This window comes from Trichosurus vulpecula, chromosome 4 (genome assembly GCF_011100635.1).
Source record: "Trichosurus vulpecula isolate mTriVul1 chromosome 4, mTriVul1.pri, whole genome shotgun sequence".
NCBI classification, from domain to species: Eukaryota; Metazoa; Chordata; class Mammalia; order Diprotodontia; family Phalangeridae; genus Trichosurus; species Trichosurus vulpecula.
The window spans coordinates 239,138,398-239,160,871 of NC_050576.1; the positions used below are offsets into that span (position 1 = coordinate 239,138,398).

Genomic DNA, 22,474 nt, shown 5'->3' on the forward strand with positions numbered 1-22,474 from the left:
ACAAGACTCTCTAGAATAGAGAGTTTGTTTATAAACTGTTAAAGAGATTCCAAACTACAGATGATGAAGAAGAATACCCACTCCATAATACAGAGGGGATAGATTATATGTAGAAAGAGACAAACATTTTTGACCATGGTTAACACGGACATTTATTTTGCCTGATAATCCTTCTTGTTAAAAGCCTTTTTTGTTAGGCTCTCCCCCAAGGTGGGGGTTGAAGAAGTGGGATACAGAAAATATTAAAAGCTTATTAATTTTAAAAAATAGAGTCTTATGGGACATAACATAGAACAGTGGAATATTGAACTTGGAGGAAGAAGGCCTACAATGGAATCCTAACGAAAAGTTTCTTCATATATTTCGGGGCTTTGGTTTTCTTATGTGAAAAATGAGGGTCCTAGGATTGATGATTTGCAAGGTGTATTCCAACTCTAAACTCATGATCTTCTGACAGGCTAATATGTTTGCTATCATGTAATGATGTTCTGATATTCAGAGAAAAAAAAGATCCCTTGAACAAAGTTTGACCCAACATAGTTATCAAATATATTGTTCTGGTACTAGATTGTGGCACTTCATTGATTTCACAGACTTTAACAATATTATTGTGCTCTAGGTTACAGTTGGACCTTGTAAATTTTCACTCACAATGCTTGGCTTATAACATGGATGTGGAATTTGGAATAGATAGATGGCTGGGTCAGGAGTCAGGAAGACCTGAGTTCTAGTTTGACTTCATACACTTACTAGTTGTTTCACCCTTGGCAAGTCATTTAACTTTGGTTTGCTTCAGTTTATTCAACTCTAAAATAGGATTAATAACATTACCTTTTTTACAGGGTTGTTATGAGAGTCAAATAGGAAAATGTTTATCATATTTATAATAATATTTATATAAATATAGGTATTTATATACACGTTTATTTCCTTCCCTTCCATACTTCATACTTTACAGCTGAGTTTCTTCCTATCATGCAATAGCCAATGAAATAACACATCCTCCATGAAACCTAAGGCAACCCTAATTCATGTAGAGAGAGACCTGCCCACAGACAGGCCAAGAAGAACTATGCATCATCCTACATCCTTAATTGTACTGTATACCACAATTAAAGAGTTAGTATGGTGCAGTGGAAAGAAAGCTGGGTCTGGTGCAAAGTATATGGTTTTGAATCACAATTCTGCCAGTCACTGTCTGTGTGACCAAGGTCAGAAGACTTGAGTTCTGTTGTCTTCAGTTTCATTATATCTAATGCAGAAAACATGATTTAATGTGAATGGAAAAAAATAATTTTAATAATGAATGTATGATACTAATACTGACCAAGCTTGCCTCAAGAGACAAGAAAATACACAGTGGGTAGAAAGGTATAGGTATGGAACAAGTGTATACTGCCAGTTTTAGGTGATATATTGGTTGGTTTTACTGCAGTGTTTCATTGATACACAAACATATATGTGTGTGTGTATATATATATATATATATTATACACACATATATGTGTGTGTGTATGTATATGTATATGTGTGTATATATATATATATATGCATATATATATTTATTTATTCATTTATTTATTTGTTAATTTCTTATATGGGGACGGGTTTCTGGATAGGGGAGTAGGGAGGGATATATCTTGAGATAAATGTGATATATAAACTTTATTTTAAATGCAAGCATTAGATTAGAAAGCTTTTAGTTTTCATCATTAAATCCATGATTAGTGTTATTCAGTCATTTCAGTCATGTCCAACTTTTTGTGATCCCATTTGGAGTTTTCTTGGCAAAGATACTGGAGTGGTTTACCATTTCCTTCTTCAGCTCATTTGACAGATGAAGAACTGAGGCAGTTAAGTGACTTGGCCAGGGTCACACGAATAAGTGTCTGGGGACACATTTGAACTCAAGTCTTTCTGATTCCAAGGATGAAGTTTTATTTACTGCATCACTCGATATTATTAGCTTGTTTTTAGTATTCTCAGTTGCATAAGAAATTTGAGCCACTCTACATTTTTGAGTATTATATCTTTTTTTAAGCTAGCCTTTATAAATTGCTATGGATAAAGTTGTCCAAATGTCCTGGGGCATGAGAATGGCATATCTTGGATATAGGTAGGCAAAACCTTGGCTGTTAGGACATTAACCATGAATTGCAACACTGAGAGGACACTGCAGTTTAGTGAAACTGTGAAGTATTTAGAGTAATGAGATATTTACAATCAGCTCCTTCCTCAGACACATGCTGGGGGTTTGTTCCTGGGCAAAAATGATTTAAGATCTGAGTTAGGAAATGAGGCTAATAATTGCACCAACCTCACAGAGTTGCTGTGAGACCCAAATAAAATGTTAAAAATGCTTGGTGATCCTTCAAATTCTATTCCAGTGTCAGTTGCTCTTGTTAGTAGGAGTAGATCTTGTTTCACAAAAGACTAAGTTGAATTAATTAACTTAGGAACGGTATGACCCCCAATCATAAACAGGTGTATTGGCAACCAAGATGAGCTTTTAGCATTTATTCAACCAAGCGCCCTTGAAGAGTTTGGCAATTGTTTCTTTGGTTAAAGTAGGAGTCCTTTATGACCTCCTTGCATCAAGGGAAAGCCTAGTTTACATGGGTTTGAGTGACATGTTTGTGACATCAGAGGCTTTTAGACCACATTGGTTTAAGTCGTATTTTTGTGATGCTTTTACGACATGTGGGTGAGTGGCATGTATGACTCACCTTTGACCCTGAACAAGATATATAAACTCAGAGGTTGGCTTTCTCCTTTGGAGCTCTGAGTCATAGCAGGAGTGGTGCATGACTCTGGGCCAGCCATTGTTATGAGCTCCCCGGCTTTGGAGAAAACTCAGATGTTGATGCTTCTCCAGTAACTGTATATTGTGATTTTGTCAGACTGATATCTATCTGTTGATTCATGTCTATTTGCTCTGTAGCTCAGGGTGCTGGTTTTTCCTCCTGAGCTGAGTGAATGATATTTGCATGTTGGATTAAAAGAATATTGTTAACCCCCTTAATGCTACTTTCCTTAGTAAAGCAGATCAAAAGAACCTGTGCTTGCAGCGTTCTTGTTGCTGGGTTCTGTTGGTTTTTCACCCCCATAGCAATTGCTACCTGACTTGTTGCACCAACAGGGTAGGCAATTGCCTACTTGGAGTGAGTCTAAGCATACCAGTGAGATTCTGATTGCAAGAAAAAGATTCCTGACCATAACAGTGCAGGCTCTGGGACCACTCAAGCACAGTTACCTAAGTTCCCCTAGGCAAAATTATAAAGAGAATTAAAAGAGTCAGTAAAGACAGCTTTGCCCTATGAAAGCTAGATTGTAGAAGATGGAGGCTGGAAAGCAGGGACTTGCATAGGGCTCTCCCCCAGCACCCTCCAAACACCAATAAAAATGGCTCTGAACAAATTCAAGAACTGTAGAATCCAGGAAATACCAGAGGGAAGCAGGGCTCCAGCACAGGACAGCCTGGATGGTCGCTGAGTAAGCTCTATCACACATGGAGCTCAGAGCAGAGTAGAGAAGAGCCCAGAGTGGGCTGTGTCTGGACCAATCAGATTGGGAGTCAGGCACAACAGGCCCTAGCATCCTGAATCAGATAGCTGTGGCACTTATCAGACTTCTCAACCCACAAACACCAGAGACAAGAGAGAAGGGTAGTGGGAAAAGCTGTGGGGACAGAGTTAAAGGAGTTCATGGTTCAGCCACTGCACCATGGGCAACAGGGGTGGTACAGCTACAGAACTACAGCTGCAGTTGCTTCTGGCCCCAGGTCCATCTGGTGGGAGGAATTAAGTGGCGGATCTGAGAGAGAGTGCAGCACTGGTCCAGGTTGGCAGTTATTGGGGGAGGAGGAGTGCTGGTGTGGCAGAGCTTGCTGTGTAGAAATAGCTCTGAAAACAACAGTGCAGACCCTCAAGCTTGGAACAAAGTACTCTCTACTCTGCAAGCAGTCATAGCCCAACAAAAATTCAAGGGTCAGGTAAGTTGGCTGGGAACATGGCCATGAAGCGAAAATAGACTCAGATTCACACTCACACTTCAGAATCTTTCTTTGGTGACAAAGAAGACCAAAAAATACAGCCAGAAAAAATCAACAAAGTCAAAGAGCCTACATCAAAAACCTCCAAGAAAAACATGAACTAGTCTTAGGACATGGCAGAGCTCAAAAAGGATTTGGAAAAGCAAGTTAGAGAAGTAGAGGAAAAATTTGGAAGAGAAATGAGAATGATGTGAGAAAACCATGAAAAACACATCAATGACTTGCTAATACTGAAGAAAATAACACCTTGAAAAAAGACTAACTCAAATGGCAAAAGAGCTCCAAAAAGCCAATGAGGAGAAGAATGCCTTGTAAGGCAGAATTAGCCAAATGGAAAAGGAGGTCCAAAAGACCACTGAGGAAAATACTACCTTAAAAATTAGATTGGAGCAAGTGGAAGCCAGTGACTTTATGAGAAATCAAGATATTATAAAACAGACCAAAGGAATGAAAAAGTGAAAGACAATGTCAAATATCTCATTGGAAAAACCACTGACCTGGAAAATAGATCTTGGGGAGATAATTTGAAAATTATTGGACTACCTTAAAGCTGTGATCAAAAAAAGAGCCTAGATAACATCTTTCAAGAAATTATCAAGGAGAACTGCCCTGATATTCTAGAGCCAGAGGGTAAAACAGAAATTGAAAGAATCCACACATTGCCTCCTCAAAATGATCTCAAAAAGAAAACTCCCAGGAATATTGTTGCCAAATTCTAGAGCTCCCAGATCAAGGAGAAAATACTGCAAGCAGCTAGAAAGAAACAATTTGAGTATTGTGGAAACACAATCAGGATAACACAAGATCTAGCAGCTTCTACATTAAGGGATCGAAGGGCTTGGAATATGATATTCTGGAGGTCAATGGAGCTAGGATTAAAACCTAGAATCACCTACCCAGAAAAACTGAGTATCATGCTCCAAGGCAAAATATGGATTTTCAATAAAATAGAGGACTTTCAAGCTTTCTCTGTGAAAAGACCAGAGCTGAATAGAAAATTTAACTTTCAAACACAAGAATCAAGAGAAGCATGAAAAGGTAAACAAGAAAGAGAAATCATAAGGGACTTACTAAAGTTGAACTGTTTTGTTTACATTCCTACATGGAAAGATGATGTGTATAATTCGTGAGACCTCAGTATTAGGGTAGCTGAAGGGAATATACATATACATACATACATATATATCTATCTATCTATCTATCTACATATATATATATACATACATATATCTATATATCTATATCTATCTATCTACATATATATATATATATATATATATATATATATATATATATATATATATATATATATATATATACATATATATATATACAGAGGGCACAGGGTGAGTTGAATATGAAGGGATGATACCTAAAAACATAAAATAAAATTAAGGGATGAGAGAGGAATATATTGAGAGAAGGAGAAAGGGAGAGATAGAATGGGGTAAATTATCTCACATAAAAGTGGCAAGAAAAATCAGTTCTTCTGGGAGGGAACAGGGGGTAGGTGAGGGGGAATGAGTGAATCTTGCTCTCATCAGATTTGACCTGAGGAGGGAATACCATACACACTCAATTGGGTATCTTACCCCACAGGAAAGAAGGATGAAGAAGATAAAAAAGGCAGGGGGAAGATAGAAAGGAAGGCAGATAGGTGGAGGAGGCAATCAAAAGTAAACACTTTTGAAGAGGGAAAAGGTCAAGGGAGAAAATTGGATAAAGCAGGATAGGATAGGAAGGAGCAAAATATAGTTAGTCTTTCACAACATGAGTGTTGTGGAAGGGTTTTACCTAATGATACACATGTGGCCTATGTTGAATTGCTTGCCTTCTTAGGGAGGGTGGGTGGGGAGGGAAGAAGGGAGAGAATTTGGAACTCAGAGTTTTAAAAGAAGATGTTAAAAAATGTTTTTGCATAAAACTAGGAAATAAGATGTATAGGCAATGAGGCATAAGCATCTATCTTGCCCTACAAGAAAGTAAGGAAAAAGAGGATGGGAGGGTAGTGGGGTGACAGAAGGGAGGGCTGACTGGGGAATGGGACAATCAGGATACATGCCATTTTAGAGGGTGGGAGGGTAGAAATGGGGAGAAAATTTGTAATTCAAACTCTTGTGAAAATTAATGCTGAAAACTAAAAATATTAAATAAATAAATAATGATTTGAAAAAAATAAAAAAAAGAAAGCTATAGTGCAAAGATAAGGAGAAGTCCTCAGCAGGCAGACATGTTAGCAGAATCGGTATCTCAGAAGAGAGGCACCACAGGGTAGAGGGAAAGGCTAGATTGGGAATCAGGGGAATTGAGATTCCCAGCTCTGTCTCTTCACTTTGGAGTAATCCTGGGTAAGTCACTTCCCTACTTGGGACCTCAGGTCCTCATGTATAAAATGAAAGCATTCAGTTTGGTGGCCTCACAAGTTCTAAATCTATGATAGTGTGAAGGACAGAAGTAGGGTTAAGTGAACCACAAAGATGACAGTAGCAAAGGGACCAGGGTGTGCATGGAGGGGATTAAATTGATTGTAATTTATATGCAAACACATAAAGAATATATCCGTCAGACACCCTTGCAATTATCACTCAACATCCCTGAAGGGTGGAGTTGGTCTGACCCTCTAACAGTTGGGCCTGGAATTCTGCAAACTCTACCAAAGTTTTTCAAGCTTCGTGGAACTCACAGGGCCTCTGACCATAATCACTGTTCCATGCGTTTGGTGCAGATGTCTCAAAATTATTATATGTTACATTATATAGCCTACTTTGGTATATAACATAGTTATATACATACATTCTAATATTTCAAAAGATCCATTATTTCCTCAGCATGGATATTTAGAATAAGCTCCCTATTATGGTGGAAAGAGCAGTGATTCTGGAGGCTGAGACTACAAGTGCTACTTAATGTTCATTACTTTGGGCAAGTCATTGAACCATTTTGGGTCACAACTTCTTCACATGGAAATCGAGAGGAGTAAATATTCTCCTGAGTGTGGCATGCCATCTCCCATTTCAACCCATTTGCAAAGATCTCATTAGCTAGGTTAAACTTCTCAGTCCCTTCTGCCTTTGAAAGCTTTCTCTTCTTCCAAAACTCAAGTCTAGGGGCCAGCTTTTTTTTCACAAGCTCTCCCTGACTCCTCTAGTCATATCTGTTCCCTCCTATATCAAATTTTCCTTGAGAAATTTTATCAAATCTCCTTTTCCATCCTTCATCCTAGAGTAGTTTATGTATGTTCATAATTACAGTATACATGAGTAATACATGAGTCCATGTATATGTTATCTCTCTGTTCCTATTGAATGCAAATCCTTGATGGAATTAGGTATATATATATATATATATATATATATATATATATATATATATATATATACACACACACACATATATATACATACACACACATACATACATATATATACACACACATCATATACACATATATATACACATACACACATTTATACATCTATACACGTATATGTGGGTTTGTACACATATATTCATATATATATACGCACATAAATGCATAAATATGTGCACCCAGTACCTTGCATATAATAATAGCTATATTTATATAGCAGTTTAAGGTTACCAAATTACAACAATTATCTCAGTTCATGAATACAACAACACTGTAAAAATAATATTGTTATTACTCATATTTTGCAGATAGACAAATTGAGGCTTGAAAGGTCTAAAGAAGAGGCATTTGATAGTACTGATGTATTCTGCCTTTGACAGGGCTCATCTCCAGTATTATTTTATGCTCTGTTGACCACAGCTTAAAAATATTGATAAACTGGAGAATATCTAGAGGAAGGTAGCCAGTAAGGTGAAGTGACTTCAGTTATGTTACATGAAGATTGGTTTAAAGACTTGGTGAAGAGAAGACTCACAGGAGGAGGTATTGGCATCATAGCTGTCTCCAAGCATTTGAAGTATTCTCTTTTTTGGCAGAGAACAGAACCAAGAGAAAGAGGTGAAAGTTACAAAGTGGCTACCTTAGCCCTGATGCAAAAAAGTTCTACCAATTAGAGCTCTCCAAAGGTGGAAGAATTTGTTCAGAGGTGGCAGGCTCCTCTCTCCTTTGGTCAACTTCCAGCAGAGGTTAGATGACCACTTGGTACATATATTATAGTAGATATTCCTTTTGTACACAGTTGAAATAGATGGATGCAAAAGTCCCTTATCCCTCTCAAAAACTGACATTGTGACAATGCTTGGCATATAATAGGCACAGAATAAAAGATTTTTTGATTTAATTAAATTTCAACTTGATTGAATAGATTGGATTGATAGATAAGATCGCTTCCAGTTCTAAAAGCTATACTGCTTTCAAAAGTGGTATAACTACCTTAGACACAGCTAAGATCACACTGTCTCCTAAATGGATTTGGGGGGGGGGGTGGTGAGAGAGGGAGGAGGAGAGAGGAAAAGAGAGAAGGAGGAGGGAGGGGGAAGAGGGGAGAGAGAGAAAGATATATAGAGAGAAACACACACAGAGAGAGAGAGAGAGAGAGAGAGAGAGAGAGAGAGAGAGAGAGAGAGAGAGAGAGAGAGAATGAGAATATTTGTGTATTAGGGCAAGAGGAACAGGGACTTCATAATCATGAGGTTTCTTGGCCAGGTAATAACTTTGGCAGAAACAGAGACTTTGCACTGAACCTTGGGAGATCTGCACAGAAATTTCCAAGTTTAGATTCCATTTAACATTTTCCAAAAATGACTTCCCTGCTAAGGAAAGCATCTTTAAAAGCTTAGAAGGCTTCTTGGACATGGACCAGTTCCTACAAAAGCAATAGTCAGTATAAATGAATGAGAAACACAAGGATTAAGATCCCTCTAAAAATACATGAATTTAAAGCTTAAAGAGAACAAAAACCCAAGTAAAAATGTTGCTCTCAGCAGTGTTCGAAAATTCTTCATTTTTTCCTAAATAAAGAAGACTAGCTACTTTTTGTCCCTATTACTATTTGCTGACTGTGAGGCCATATCAGATTTTGTGATGTGGTTACTGCTATAAAACTCACTTATCTGGGAAAACTTCATTATTATGTCATGGCTCAAGGGCCTTTGTCATGTCACAAGATTCTGTGGGCCATAATGAGTTGAAAGGTGGCCTCAAAATCAGGAAGACCTATTTCAGATCTCACCTTGGGACACATTTAACTCTGGGAAAAATCACTTAAACTTTCTGGGCTCTAGGTCTAGGCCCCTCTCTGAACTGGGGTGGGGAACCTGAGGCCTTGAGGCCACATGTGGCCTTCTAGGTCCTTGGGTGCAGTCTATCGACTTAGTCAAAATTTTACAGAACAAGTCCTTTTATTAAGGGGATTTGTCCTGAGAAGTTTGGATTCAGTCAAAGGGCCACATTTAAGGGCCTAGAGGGCCACAGTTTCCCTACCCCTGCAAGACCATAAATTGCCAAAAAAAAACCACACCAAAGAAAGAAAGGTAAAGGTCAAGAGTCATCCATATCCCCTTAAGGAATTTACAGCAACACTATTATTATTGATATAGAATTTATCAAAATTACTTCCCATATATTTTACTCTATTAAACATTTTGGTGAAAAACCTATCACGACAATGCTAATTATTTTTCTTCTCTAACTCTGACACTTTATGCAACAGAAAGTACAGAAGATTAAAATCAGACAACAAGGGTCCAGGCCTGATTCTTCACTCAGTGTCATGTTCATGACTCTCAGTTTCTGAATACATACAATGGGGATAATAACCCCTCTCTATCTCCAGGGGTTGTTCTGAGCACCAAATGAAAATATAAGTGAAAATGAGTCCAGACAAGATATTGGCAACTTGGGAGAAATGAATAAGCTTATGACTTGAAAACAGAAGGCCCAAGTTTCAGGTTCCTCATTTGTAAAAAGATAATATTTAATTCTCTGCTGTCCTGGGATAATATGAGGAGAGTAACATGTAAATGCTATATAAATTTAAATTATTATTATCATCATTTTCTGCTTAATTCCTTTGTAAACAACAGAGACAGATCAACATTATAGACAGTTTAATAATATGAACTGAGTAAGTACTGGTCCCTTGTCAGTGGGGATATAAATTATTATTCTTAATTGACTGGACTCATTACTTTATACTTAGTGCCTAAAATATAAATCTTATTTTCCAACCTGCTTAGAAAGCACCTAAATATTGATCAGGGGCGGAGCCAAGATGGCAGCTGGAAAGCAGGGACTAGCATGAGCTCCCTGCCTAGTCCCTCCAAAAACCTATAAAAATGGCTCTGAACCAATTCTAGAACTGCAGAACCCACAAAACAGCAGAGGGAAGCAGGGCTCCAGCCCAGGACAGCCTGGATGGTCTCTGGGTGGGGTCTATCCCACACGGAGCTGGGAGCTGGGAGCAGAGCAGAGCCGAGCGTGAGCAGCGTGGACCAACCAGACCAGGAGCCTGGCAGAGCGGGCCCTAGCGCCCTGAATCAGTGAGCTGCAGCAGTTACCAGCCTTCTCAACCCACAAACACCAAAGACAACAGAGAAGGTTAGTGGTAAAAGCTGCGGAAGTGGAAGGAGTTCAAGGTTTGGCCACCGCCCCGGGGGCAGTGGAGGTGGGGCATCTACAGAAGTACAGCTGCAGTTGCTTCTGGCCCCAGGCCCACCTGGTAGGAGGAATCAAGTGGCAGATCAGAGCGGGAGTGCACAGCCTGCTGAAGATCTAAGCCGAGTCCAGGTTGGGAGTTCCTGGGGAAGGAGGAGTGCTGGTGTGACAGAGCTGACGCATCCCCCCCAAACATGGAACATAGAACTTTACAAGCAGTCATACCCCGCTGAAAAACTCAAGGGTCAAGTTAATTGGTTGGGAATATGGCCAGACAGCGAAAACACACCCAGATTCAGTCTCAGACTTTGGATTCTTTCTTTGGTGACAAAGAAGACCAAAACATACAACCTAAAGAAGTCAATAAAGTGCAAGAGCCTACACCAAAAGCCTCCAAGAAAAACATGAACTGGTCCCAGGCCAAGGAAGAGCTCAAAAAGGATTTGGAAAAGCAAGTTAGAGAAGGAGAGGAAAAATCGGGAAGAGAAATGAGAAGGATGTGAGAAAACCATGAAAAACAAGTCAATGACTTGCTAAAGGAGACCCAAAAATATACTGAAAAATACACTGAAGAAAACAATACCATAAAAAATAGACTAACTCAAATGGCAAAAGAGCTCCAAAAAGCCAATGAGGAGAAGAATGCCTTGAAAGGCAGAATTGGCCAAATGAAAAAGGAGGTCCAACGGACCACTGAAGAAAATACTACCTTAAAAATGAGATTGGAGCAAGTGGAAGCCAGTGACTTTATGAGAAATCAAGATATTATCAAACAGAACCAAAGGAATGAAAAAATGGAAGACAATGTGAAATACCTCATTGGAAAAACCATTGACCTGGAAAATAGATCCAGGAGAAATAATTTAAAAATTATTGGACTACATGAAAGCCATGATCAAAAAAAGAGCCTAGATATCATCTTTCAAGAAATTATCAAGGAGAACTGCCCTGATATTCTAGAGCCACAGGGGAAAATAGAAATTGAAAGAATCCATCGATTGCCTCCTCAAATAGATCCCAAAAAGAAATCTCCTAGGAATATTGTTGCCAAATTCCAGAGCTCCCAGATCAAGAAGAAAATACTGCAAGCAGCCAGAAAGAAACAATTTGAGTATTGTGGAAACCCAATCAGAATAACCCAAGATCTGGCAGCTTCTACATTAAGAGATCGAAGGGCTTTGTAATACGATATTCCGGAGGTCAATGGAGCTAGCATTAAAACCTAGAATCACCTACCCAGCAAAACTGAGTATCATGCTCCGAGGCAAAATATGGATTTTCAATAAAATAGAGGACATTCAAGCTTTCTCAGTGAAAAGACCACAGCTGAAAAGAAAATTTGACTTTCAAACACAAGAATCAAGAGAAGTACGAAAAGGTAATCAAGAAAAAGAACAAGAAAAAGAAATTGCAAGGGACTTACTAAAGTTGAACTGTTTTGTTTACATTCCTACATGGAAAGATGATGTGTATGATTCATGAGACCTCAGTATTAGGGTAGCTGAAGGGAATATTCATGTATGTATGTATGTATATATATATATATATATATATATATATATATATATATATATATGAACATATATGTGTGTGTGTGTGTGCATATATATATAAAGAGAGAGAGAGGAGGGAGGGAGGGAGGGAGACACAGGGTGAGTTGAGGATGAAGGGAAGATAACGAAAAGAAATAAAATCAAATTAAGGGATGAGAGAGGAATATATTGAGAAAGGGAGATAGGGAGAGAGAATGGGGTGGATTATCTCGCATAAAGGTGGCAAGAGGAAGCAGTTCTGTGGGAGGAGGGGAGAGGGCAGTTGAGGGGGGAATGAGTGAATCTTGCTCTCATCAAATTTGGCCCGAGAAGGGAATACCTTACATACTCAATTGGGTATCTTACCCCACAGGAAAGAAGAGGGAAGAAGATAAAAATAGGGGGGGATGATGGAGGGGAGGGCAGATGTGGGTGGAGGGAATTAAAAACAAACACTTTGCAAAGGGGACAGGGTCAAGGGAGAAAATACAATAAGGGGGGATGGGTTGGAAAGGAGCAAAATATAGTTAGTCTTTTACAACATGAGTATTGTGGATGGGTTATACATAATGATACACATGTGGCCTATGTTGAATTACTTAACTTCTTAGGGAGGGTGGGTGGGAAGGGAAGAGGGGAGAGAATTTGGAACTCAAAGTTTTAAAAACAGATGTTCAAAAACAACAAAAAAAAGTTTTTGCACACAACTAGAAAATAAGATACACAGGCAATGCGCATTGAAATTTATCTTGCCCTACAAGAAAGGAAGGGAAAAGTGGATGGGAGGGGAGTGGGGTGACAGAAGGAAGGGCTGAATGGGGAACAGGGCAAACAGAATATATGTCATCTTGGAGTGGGTGGGAGGGTAGAAATGGGGAGAAAATTTATAATTCAAACTCTTGTGAAAATCAATGCTGAAAAGTAAATGTGTTAAATAAATAAATTTAATAAAAAAAAGAAAGCACTTAAATATAACTTCAAGTAATAAGGAATGAATAAATGACTGTAAAAGAAAACCATGGGACAAAACAATCTAGTGTAAATAGCAGGCATCTTGGAGAAACAAGTTGACTCTCTGGCTATATTTTTTCTTTTCATTCCAATAAGAAAGGAGGAGGAACCAAACCCTTCTAGATCATATCATCCCTTCTGGTTAAAGGTCTCTCTTCTGAATATCCTTCCCTCTTAAGGGTAAGGGCAAAGACTTGCTGACTCTGGGTAGTACTTTGAGCTCTCCTCTTGGCTTCCCTCCACTTTTCTTCTTGGTAGTAAGAGATTGGAGATATCAGCCACTCCCCAGTACAAAGATCTGGCCCTCAAACCTTTGTCTCCCATGAGACACACCCAAAATTATAGGAGTAAAAGATCATGGGTTTGTTTAACCAGATGGGCAGAAAAAAGTCCCTAGATATGGAAAGACTCCTTCCCATGCTCTTTAGAGTAAGTCATCAGATTTTTAATAAAATGAAAGGTAAATAATTTAGCTCATACGATTAGATAAGAAATTTCTCTCCTCTTCATGTTGGAAAGAGCCTGGGATCTCTGCCCTAAAACAGAAATAAAACTTCTTAGCCAGGTTTCTTAAGAAGAACTATAGAAGCCCAAACTATTCCCCCTGCTCCTACTCTCAGACCTTCAACAAAATATATGAAAAGAGATGCATCCTTATGATTAGACTAATCTTGTTTTGTGTAAAATCAGGATACTGATGAATGAAACCAATCATAACATAAGAAAAGATGCCTTAAGAGATGCCAGTTTACCAACCTGCAAGTGTGTGTGTGGTGGGGTGGGGATGGGGGTGGGGGTGGGGTTAGAGAGAAGCTTTTTACAAACTCCCTCCAGAGAAATTCCAGAGGAATAATCAGAATTCCTTGTTAGGAAGAGTAGCATAAGTACACTGCCGTAAGCCCAGAGGTTTAGTCCAAAGCCCTGATGTCCAATTGTAATTTTGTGAATTACCCTGGCTTCTTGGTGATCTTTCCCAGTTCTATTCCCAGGATTGGGGTCAAGAAAAACCCAGTAAGCTAGTGTTGCTCAGCATTCACATTTAAGATTTTTGAGATATTCTGTAACCTTGTATAGTCTGGTCCCCAAATGGATACACATTCCTCACATCTATTTTAGGGCTAGAAAAGTACCAATAATGACGATACAGATTACCACTCTTGCTCATGGCAGAGATAGAATATGTTCCAATAGGATGCAATAGTTGAAAGAAAAAAAAAATTAAAAAAATGAGGATTAAGTTCCAATGCTTCAAATCAGAAACTAACATTCATTTAGATACATACTGCATTCCAAAGAAGAATGGGAAAAGCTATCAACAGGTATATACCACTGGGCTTATTCATTATTCCTGAGTATAGTTTAATCAAAAGAGCATAAAATCATACAAGGTCAGAAAACACATGAATTCAAGCAACAATTTTTGGACCAAAAAAAAGATGAAGCAGTTTGATGACTCATGCAAATGTGTGCTTAGAAACAGAGAAGTTTGCAATAGTTAGTTAGCATTATGTCAATGCTACCAGAAATCTTGGAAAGTTTTTTAAGGATCCCCGATTTAGAGACATGTATAAATTCTGCAAAGAAAAGGTTGAAACTGTGTGACATATCACTGACAGCTGCAAACATTTAGCACCTACCAGAAATGTAGCATGAAATTAAACTTCATAAGAAAATAGAAGACAAACCCCTGTACTTAAAGAACACAAAATATCTTTGAGAATTTGATAAGAAAATTGTACTAGAATCAAGTCATTATCGTAGAGAAAATGTGAAATGGAATGAAGTGTATTCAAAATTTAGGGTTCAAGAGGAAGAAGTAAAATCAGGTAACAACAGGCTTATATATCATATCTATCACTATTTATGACTATATCTATATCTAGGTAGAAATACGATGGATGGATGGATAGGTGAGAGAGAGAGAAATAGTTTAGGTAGATATCCTTTCCCCATTGTCTAAACTAATACTGAAGTTTTACTAAAGATGCTGTCAGTGAGCTCAGTGAAAATAAGTTAATATCCCAACATTTTTATTCAATTACATAATGTGGTTATTGTATACACCTGTGAAATAGTCAGGTCAGAAGAACACAGCAGGATAGTGATTTTTTTCCTAGGACTGTTTCTGTCAGAATACAATGAAAAATTTGAGAAATGTAAGATGAATACTGAGTATAACAATAATTTGTTACTAAATGATTAGATTATTAATAGATTTTATATATATATATATATGTATATATATATATATATATATACAGAGAGATGAATAGATAGATAGCTAGATAGATAGGTACATGGATAGCTGATAAATAAATTAAGACAGTGCAAATGACAAAAAAGAACAAATACTTTCAGTATTTGTTGAGCCAAAATGAACAGTCCGTATAATAAGGCCTATCCAAGTACAAAGATAGGATGCATCAGGGTAGATAGATAACATTGTGCTTGAACCTACTCCTCTCCCTTTCCTTCCTCCAAGTCTAGTCTTCTTTCTACTCTTCCACACTGCATTTCAGGTCCTTTCCAACTCTTAGATACTGTTACTCTAAGCCTTTCCTCTTGTTTTCATGGTGCCTGTGACTTTGATGTGTGCTTCCAGAATGCCAAACATATTGTAACGGATAAGCATTTATTCAAGTACCTTGGAAGGATCTTAAACTAAGGGCTGGAATGATGAAATAACTTCCTGACTGATTCCTCTGATTCCAGATCACTCAATCGCCTTACCACAGAATAAAGTCCTCTTTGCAGGGCGAGACAGCACAAGACAAAGAGTAGAAGCAGGAATATCTTTGGAAGACAGTGAGAAAAATGGAGGGTTTCTCTTGAGTGATAGTGGGATGTAAATTTAGATGGATGTCCTGGGGATAGTTTGTTGATGGTCCTGGATGCCAGGCTATGGAATTTGTGTCATAACCTTTGGGCTCTGGGCAATGGCTAAAGATGACTTTATGTCTTCCAAAGTCATGAAAGGAAAACAATTAGAAAGGATCATGGACTCTTAGAGATATATGGGACCTTAGAATCTTTCTAGTCCAACTCATATCCAAACAAATATTCTTTTAACGTGTAAAAGTCCTTTATGATCTTAATCTATGATCCTATGAACTACACCTTCAACAAGGGACCATTCAGCATTTGTCTGAAGAGCTTCAATGAAGAGGAACTCATAGGAAGTATTTTATTGTTAAGAGGTGTTTTGTGATATGAAGTCTAAATTTGCACTTTCTAACCATTCTCCTTATTCTGTCTTATGGAGGCAAGTGGAAGAAGCCTGACCCTTCTTCTCCAATACAGCCTCTAAAATATTTAAGACAAGTTTCAGTCTCTGTCTCCCCAACTCCCATACATTTTCTTTTCTAAGCTGAACATCTCTAGTTTTGTCAACTGATACTTATATAGGCAAGAATTGTTTCCTGTTCATTATCTATTCTATGCCATTTTCCTCTTGACACTTTCCAAGTTATCCAACTCTTTTCTGAAATGTGATATCGAGGGTAGAACACAGTTCTCCATATTTATCTGAGGATCATCTCCCAAGTCCTAGGTTCTGTACCTTTCTTAATGAAGTCTAAGCATTTTTAGCTTTTTTGGCTTCTATACTACTTGGTCAATTAATCTTGAGCTTTCTTCCGTCTACATATTTCTAATTTCTCTACTTAATTCCTTCACATGTCTGTGTCAAGATGAAAATCCCATCTGTTTCAAATGCAGATCCCTGTAACCATTGACTGATGGAAGTTTCCAAATGCCCAAAGTATCTTCTTTCACTTTGCGATTATAAGGTGGCAATGGCAGAATCCATGGGACCTGAAAAACAAGACAAGGAACCCTACCCTTACCCATTCCACTACTTGGCAGGCCCACAAACAGATCTGTGGCTACTCTGGAGGAAAAAAAGGAGGAGGAAAAGATGAAAAAGATGGAGGAAGAGGAGGAGGAGGAGGGAGAGACTTACCCATATTTTGCAAAACTGGCCCAGTTCTTCATAATGGAGCGACTCAGAATTTCCTCTGCTTTAGTGTAATTAATTCTTCTTTCCAGAGGTAAGCCAAAGACAAATTCAATTTCATAACCATGCATGACTCCCATCCATTCAGGCCATGCAGTTTTGGATGACCGATGCTCGAAGTAGTAGAAAAAAGCTTTATTCCCTAGTTCAGAGACTCTTTTGGTAAACTCCAAAGCAGGACATATAATATTATAATCTCCAATGATATCATCCATGGCATCACGAAAATTATCAGCAGTCTGGTTATCTGACCAACCAGTGTAGTGAAACTCTATGGATTCCACTGCCAGTTCACTCACTCCTGGGAAAAACTCTTTTATCCCCTCTTGGAATTCCTTTTGACTTATCATACTACTGTTATCTTTGCTGAAACCTGGAGCCCCATAGACCAAAAAGTATGTCCCTTCATCTTTGTTAACTCCCACTAATATCTGTGTTTGTTTAAAATGACCCTGCTGTATGAGGCTGTCTGGCACGTCTGTGAGAAAATCACCATCCACAGTTGGGCAAAAGTTGATTTTTAGGAGAGAACCAGAGGAGAAAGTGAGATTCACATGACCCAGTATTTCCTGAGGATTTTTATTTCGAAGACATTTAATTAGCTCAGTCTCATTTTCTCTAAAACAACTAAGGGATTTTGCCAAATCCAATGTTCTGTTCCTGGCCTCTGAAGGAGACATTACTGCCCATGGGGCATTAGCAGACCCACTTTGAAGAATGGCTCTTGTAAATAATGAGTGACTTTTAGGAGAAAGAATATGAAAACTGACTGAAGCAGCCCCTGCACTCTCTCCAAACAGAGTTACACTTTTAGAATTCCCACCAAAATTTGCTATATTTTCCTGGACCCACTGAAGAGCTAATTGTTGATCGAATAATCCCATGTTTCCTGGGGCCTCTGAATTCCCTGGTAAAGCCAAAAATCCAAGGGCACCCACCCTATAGTTCATTGAAACCACAATTACTCTTTCAACCCTAGCCAGAAACTTGCCATCATAAACTGGTAAAGATGATGTCCCAGACTGAAAACTGCCCCCATAGATCCAGACCATGACTGTAGCATTTTTGGGTTTGGGAGCTGGAACCCAAACATTAAGATACAAACAGTCTTCACTAAGTTCAGTGTTTGGATTCCACATCTCAGATCCTGGAAACCCAGGAAAACTATCATCAATGTTTTGATAGCAAGAGTTGGAATATTTGGTGGCATCCCAAATATGAGACCATTTGCTCCGGGGATGTGGTTTTTGGAATCGAAGATGACCAATGGGAGGCTCTCCATAGGGAATACCAAGAAATGCTGTCACTGTGCCCCCAAGAACTGGGAGTTGCAGTCCTTTGATTTTACCTTTCTTGGTTGTAATAATGATATTTTCTTCAGTCTCAAACATCTTGATAAATGTGCAGAGTAGAAGAAAACAAAGAAGAAATGAGAGGGGTACACTGGGTCCATTGCTGTTCATCCTGATGTCTGAAATGCAATAAATAAAACATTTATTAAATTATTTAAATTAAAAGAAGAGATTAACATATTTCTGTTTGTTATTTATTGGGAACATGACATAAACTAGATACCTATGATCCAACTAAAATCCTCCTCAGTAAATTAGTTGGGCAGCAAGAGTTTTCTTACTCCCTACTGCACAAAAGCTCTGAATGATTACAGTTGATAAAAGGTGAAATGGGCTGCCTATGAATTGAGTTTAAAATAAAACTACACATTAATGTAGATTTAGAACTGGATATTAAAAGAGGGAATTGTGGTTTAGGTAAGGGGAAGAATATATGGTATCTTTAATCTATTTCAAATTTGGAATTCTGATTCAAATTTTTGTCCTCTGGTAGTAGATTTTGCATATATGGTGTGTGTGTATGTGTGTGTGAAACTGGCTAGTTGTTGAGGAGGAAAGGCTGGCCTTTTTCCTACTCTTTTCCGAAAATATCCATGTACAGAATTAATTTCTAAATCCTGTGAGAAGTGAGGTGAGAGTTTAGGGAAAGGGTTTCTGGGAACGCAATGGAATAAACCAAAATAAGAAGCTGCCCCTCCCAATGTGCTTTCTGAAACTTGGACTGTCCTACTGCTAATTTTGTAGGACCAGCAAAAGGCAAAATTGTGGAATGATAACAAGGAGGAAGAAGAAGAGGAAGACTAAGATGAGGAGCACAAGGAAGAGAAGGATGAAAACTTATCATTCAAATGGTACCTTCAGGTTTACGAAATGTTTACATTCCAAACTTCACTGGAACTTCACCACAAAGTAGTGAAATAGTTACTGTAGGCATTATCATTCCCATTAAATGTGGAAACTGAGACACAGAGAAGTTAAGTGATAAACTTATTCTCTGAACTAGCAAATGTAAGCAAACGACTACCTTGAAGTGCCAACAATCTTTCTTTTTTTGTGTCTGTTTCTCTCTACTCATCCTACTTAAGTACTCAGTGTTTCATCCCCCTTTCACAAAAAGCTGCTAAGAAAGGACTGAATAAATTAAATCACATTAGGGACATCCTAGTGCTTAACACTATGCTTCCTCAAAGCTTCAATCATTATGCCAGGTGCTAAATTAGCTCATGTTACTGGTTTATTTATCACAGGATAAGGAATTGAGACAGGCTATTACTCTAAAAGGCATTGGAATTTTCATGGAAGAAAATAACCTCAAGAAAAAGTAAGACATCTGTCCATTTTTCCAGTACAAGGGCCCAAAGACTTTTGGAGGGGCTGGTTGAACTGGAGGTGTTTCTGAAAGTTCACCATGTAGGCAAAAAGTTACTTTTCCCATGGGTAAGCTTTCATATCAACATATAAGGGCTAGAAATGCACTTCAGTCAGAAATTATTCTCAAAGATCATTAGAGAGGCAGGATGTCCTGGTGAATTGGTGTTATGTATAAAGATCCAAAGGGCAGCTAGGTTGCTCAGTGAATAGAGCCTTGGAATCATGAAGACTAATCTACCTGAGTTCAAATCTGGACTCACACACTTCCTAGCCGTGTGCCTCTGGGCAAGTTACTTAACCCTGTTTGCCTCAGTTCTTAATCTGTAAAGTAGGCTGGAGAAAGAAATGGCAAACCACTCTAGTATACTTGCCGAGAAAACTCCAATAGAGGTTACAAAGAGTCAGACAACAACAATACAAAGATCACAACAGAAGTTATAAATGGAGGAAAAGTCTTTGCTAAAAAATATATTTAGAAAAGCCTTGAGTGTTCAGTCAAAAAAATAACAAATGAAGACAGAAAACCTTAATGATAAAAGTTGTGAATGAGAAAGAAGAAATACCAACTAGCTCTAAGACACATACTTTAAGTCACACTCCCCTAAATTCTCAAGGTGAGGAGAAAAATAGCAATGTATAAATTCAATAAATCTCTTAGAGAGAGCCAATATGACGTAGTTGATAAAGTTCCAGACTTTCACTCAGGAAGTCCTGGGTTCAAGCCTGACTATACCACATACTAAATGTGTGGCCAACATCAAGTGTGCCCAAAATTAAATTCCCCATGACCTATATTTTAGGAGTTAAACTAAAGAATACAAAAAAGAAAAAAAAATAAAGAGAACAAATAAAACTCATCACCCCAAGATGGAACAAGCCTGAAGTATGGGAGAAAAAAAACAAACTTACAACTATTTTTCTCTAGTAAGTGCTTAAGGAGAGTAAAAAAAATCTAGTAGTAACAATTTTTGAGAAAATTCAGTAATATAAAATAATCTCACTTACTATAAAATAAACTGATAAAAACTTTCCTTGATTTAAAAAGTCTAAATTCAAGAATAGAAATATGTATCAAGAAATCTGGACAAGATTTAGAAAGTGAATAACAAACTATGCCCCATCTGCCCCTCAAAATTAAGAAGGTGTGTTTGTATGTGATAAATTAGGTTAGTGTCACATATATATATATATATATATATATATATACTATATATATATATATATATATATACACACACACATATATATGTCTCTGTATATATTTAAAATTTTTATTTTTGACTTCTTTAAAAATCATATAAATTTCCTTCCCCTCCTCCTACTCAGAGAATGATGCTTTTTATAAGATGGTCATTTAATAATCTGACAGATACAATTATATGTGATCCCTATGGTAAAAGGTAACATTAGATTTTACTGGGGATCCTAGCACCACAACAAGGCAGGCATTCCTTTGCATATATTATGTCTGATTTAGACTGTTATAGAGTCAGGCCTCAGACAATGTCTTCACTGCCATGATTTCATTAAATAAGTCCTGTTTAATTCAATGGTGTGATTCTTTTCCATTCTTTAAGAGAAGGGCTGTGTATGTGTGTGGAGGTGGGGGATAAATAATGGAAGTTATACCTCTGAGAAAGCCACTTATATGCACTTTTGTGAATTTGATTAATCTTTTTTTTGGGGGGGGGAGGGAGATTAAGTCCTATTTCTAATAGAAACCTACATTTAATTTTGCAAAGGATTGTAGAAGTCATAAAATCTAATTTCTGTATTTTCTAGAAGAAAAAAAATTAAGGTTGCAGAAATTATATATATATATATATATATATATATATATATATATATGTATATATATATGTGTATATATATGTATATATATGTATGTATATTCCCTTCAGCTACCCTAATACTGTGGTCTCATGAATTACACACATCATTCCATGTAGGAATGTAAACAAAACAGTTCAACTTTAGTAAGTTCCTTATGATTTCTCTTTCTGGTTTACCTTTTCATGCTTCTCTTGATTCCTGTGTTTGAAAATCAAATTTTCTATTCAGCTCTGGTCTTTTCCCTGAGAAAGCTTGAAAGTCCTCCATTTTATGGAAAGTCCATAATTTGCCTTGAAGCATTTTGTTCAGTTTTGCTGGGTAGGTGATTCTTGGTTTTAATCCTAGCTCCATTGGCCTCCAGAATATCATATTCCAAGCCCATCAATACGTTAACATGGAAGCAGCTACATCTTGTATTATCCTGATTCTGTTTCCACAATACTCAAATTGTTTCTTTCTGGCTGCTTGCAGTATTTTCTCCTTGATCTGGGAGCTCTGGAATTTGGTGACAATATTCCTAGGAGTTTTCTTTTGGGGATCTTTTTGAGGAGGCAATCGATGGATTCTTTCAATTTCTATTTTACCCTGTGGCTCTAGAATATCAGGGCAGTTCTCCTTGATAATTTCTTGAAAGATGATATCTAGGCTCTTTTTTGATCATGGCTTTCATGTAGTCCAATAATTTTTAAATTGTCTCTCCTGGATCTATTTTCCAGGTCAGTG

General features: G+C 37.7%; 1 protein-coding gene across 1 annotated transcript in view; it reads right to left on the reverse strand.

Moving 5' to 3' along the window:
* The window catches only part of BCHE (butyrylcholinesterase), a 96,616-nt gene that overhangs the window by 68,659 nt on the left and 5,483 nt on the right, over window positions 1–22,474 (reverse strand). The window contains exon 2 of the mRNA XM_036753535.1: window positions 17,142–18,666. Within this exon, the coding sequence (XP_036609430.1) occupies window positions 17,142–18,658 (1,517 nt within the window). The 5' untranslated portion in view covers window positions 18,659–18,666. The remainder of the gene's footprint in view (window positions 1–17,141; window positions 18,667–22,474) is intronic.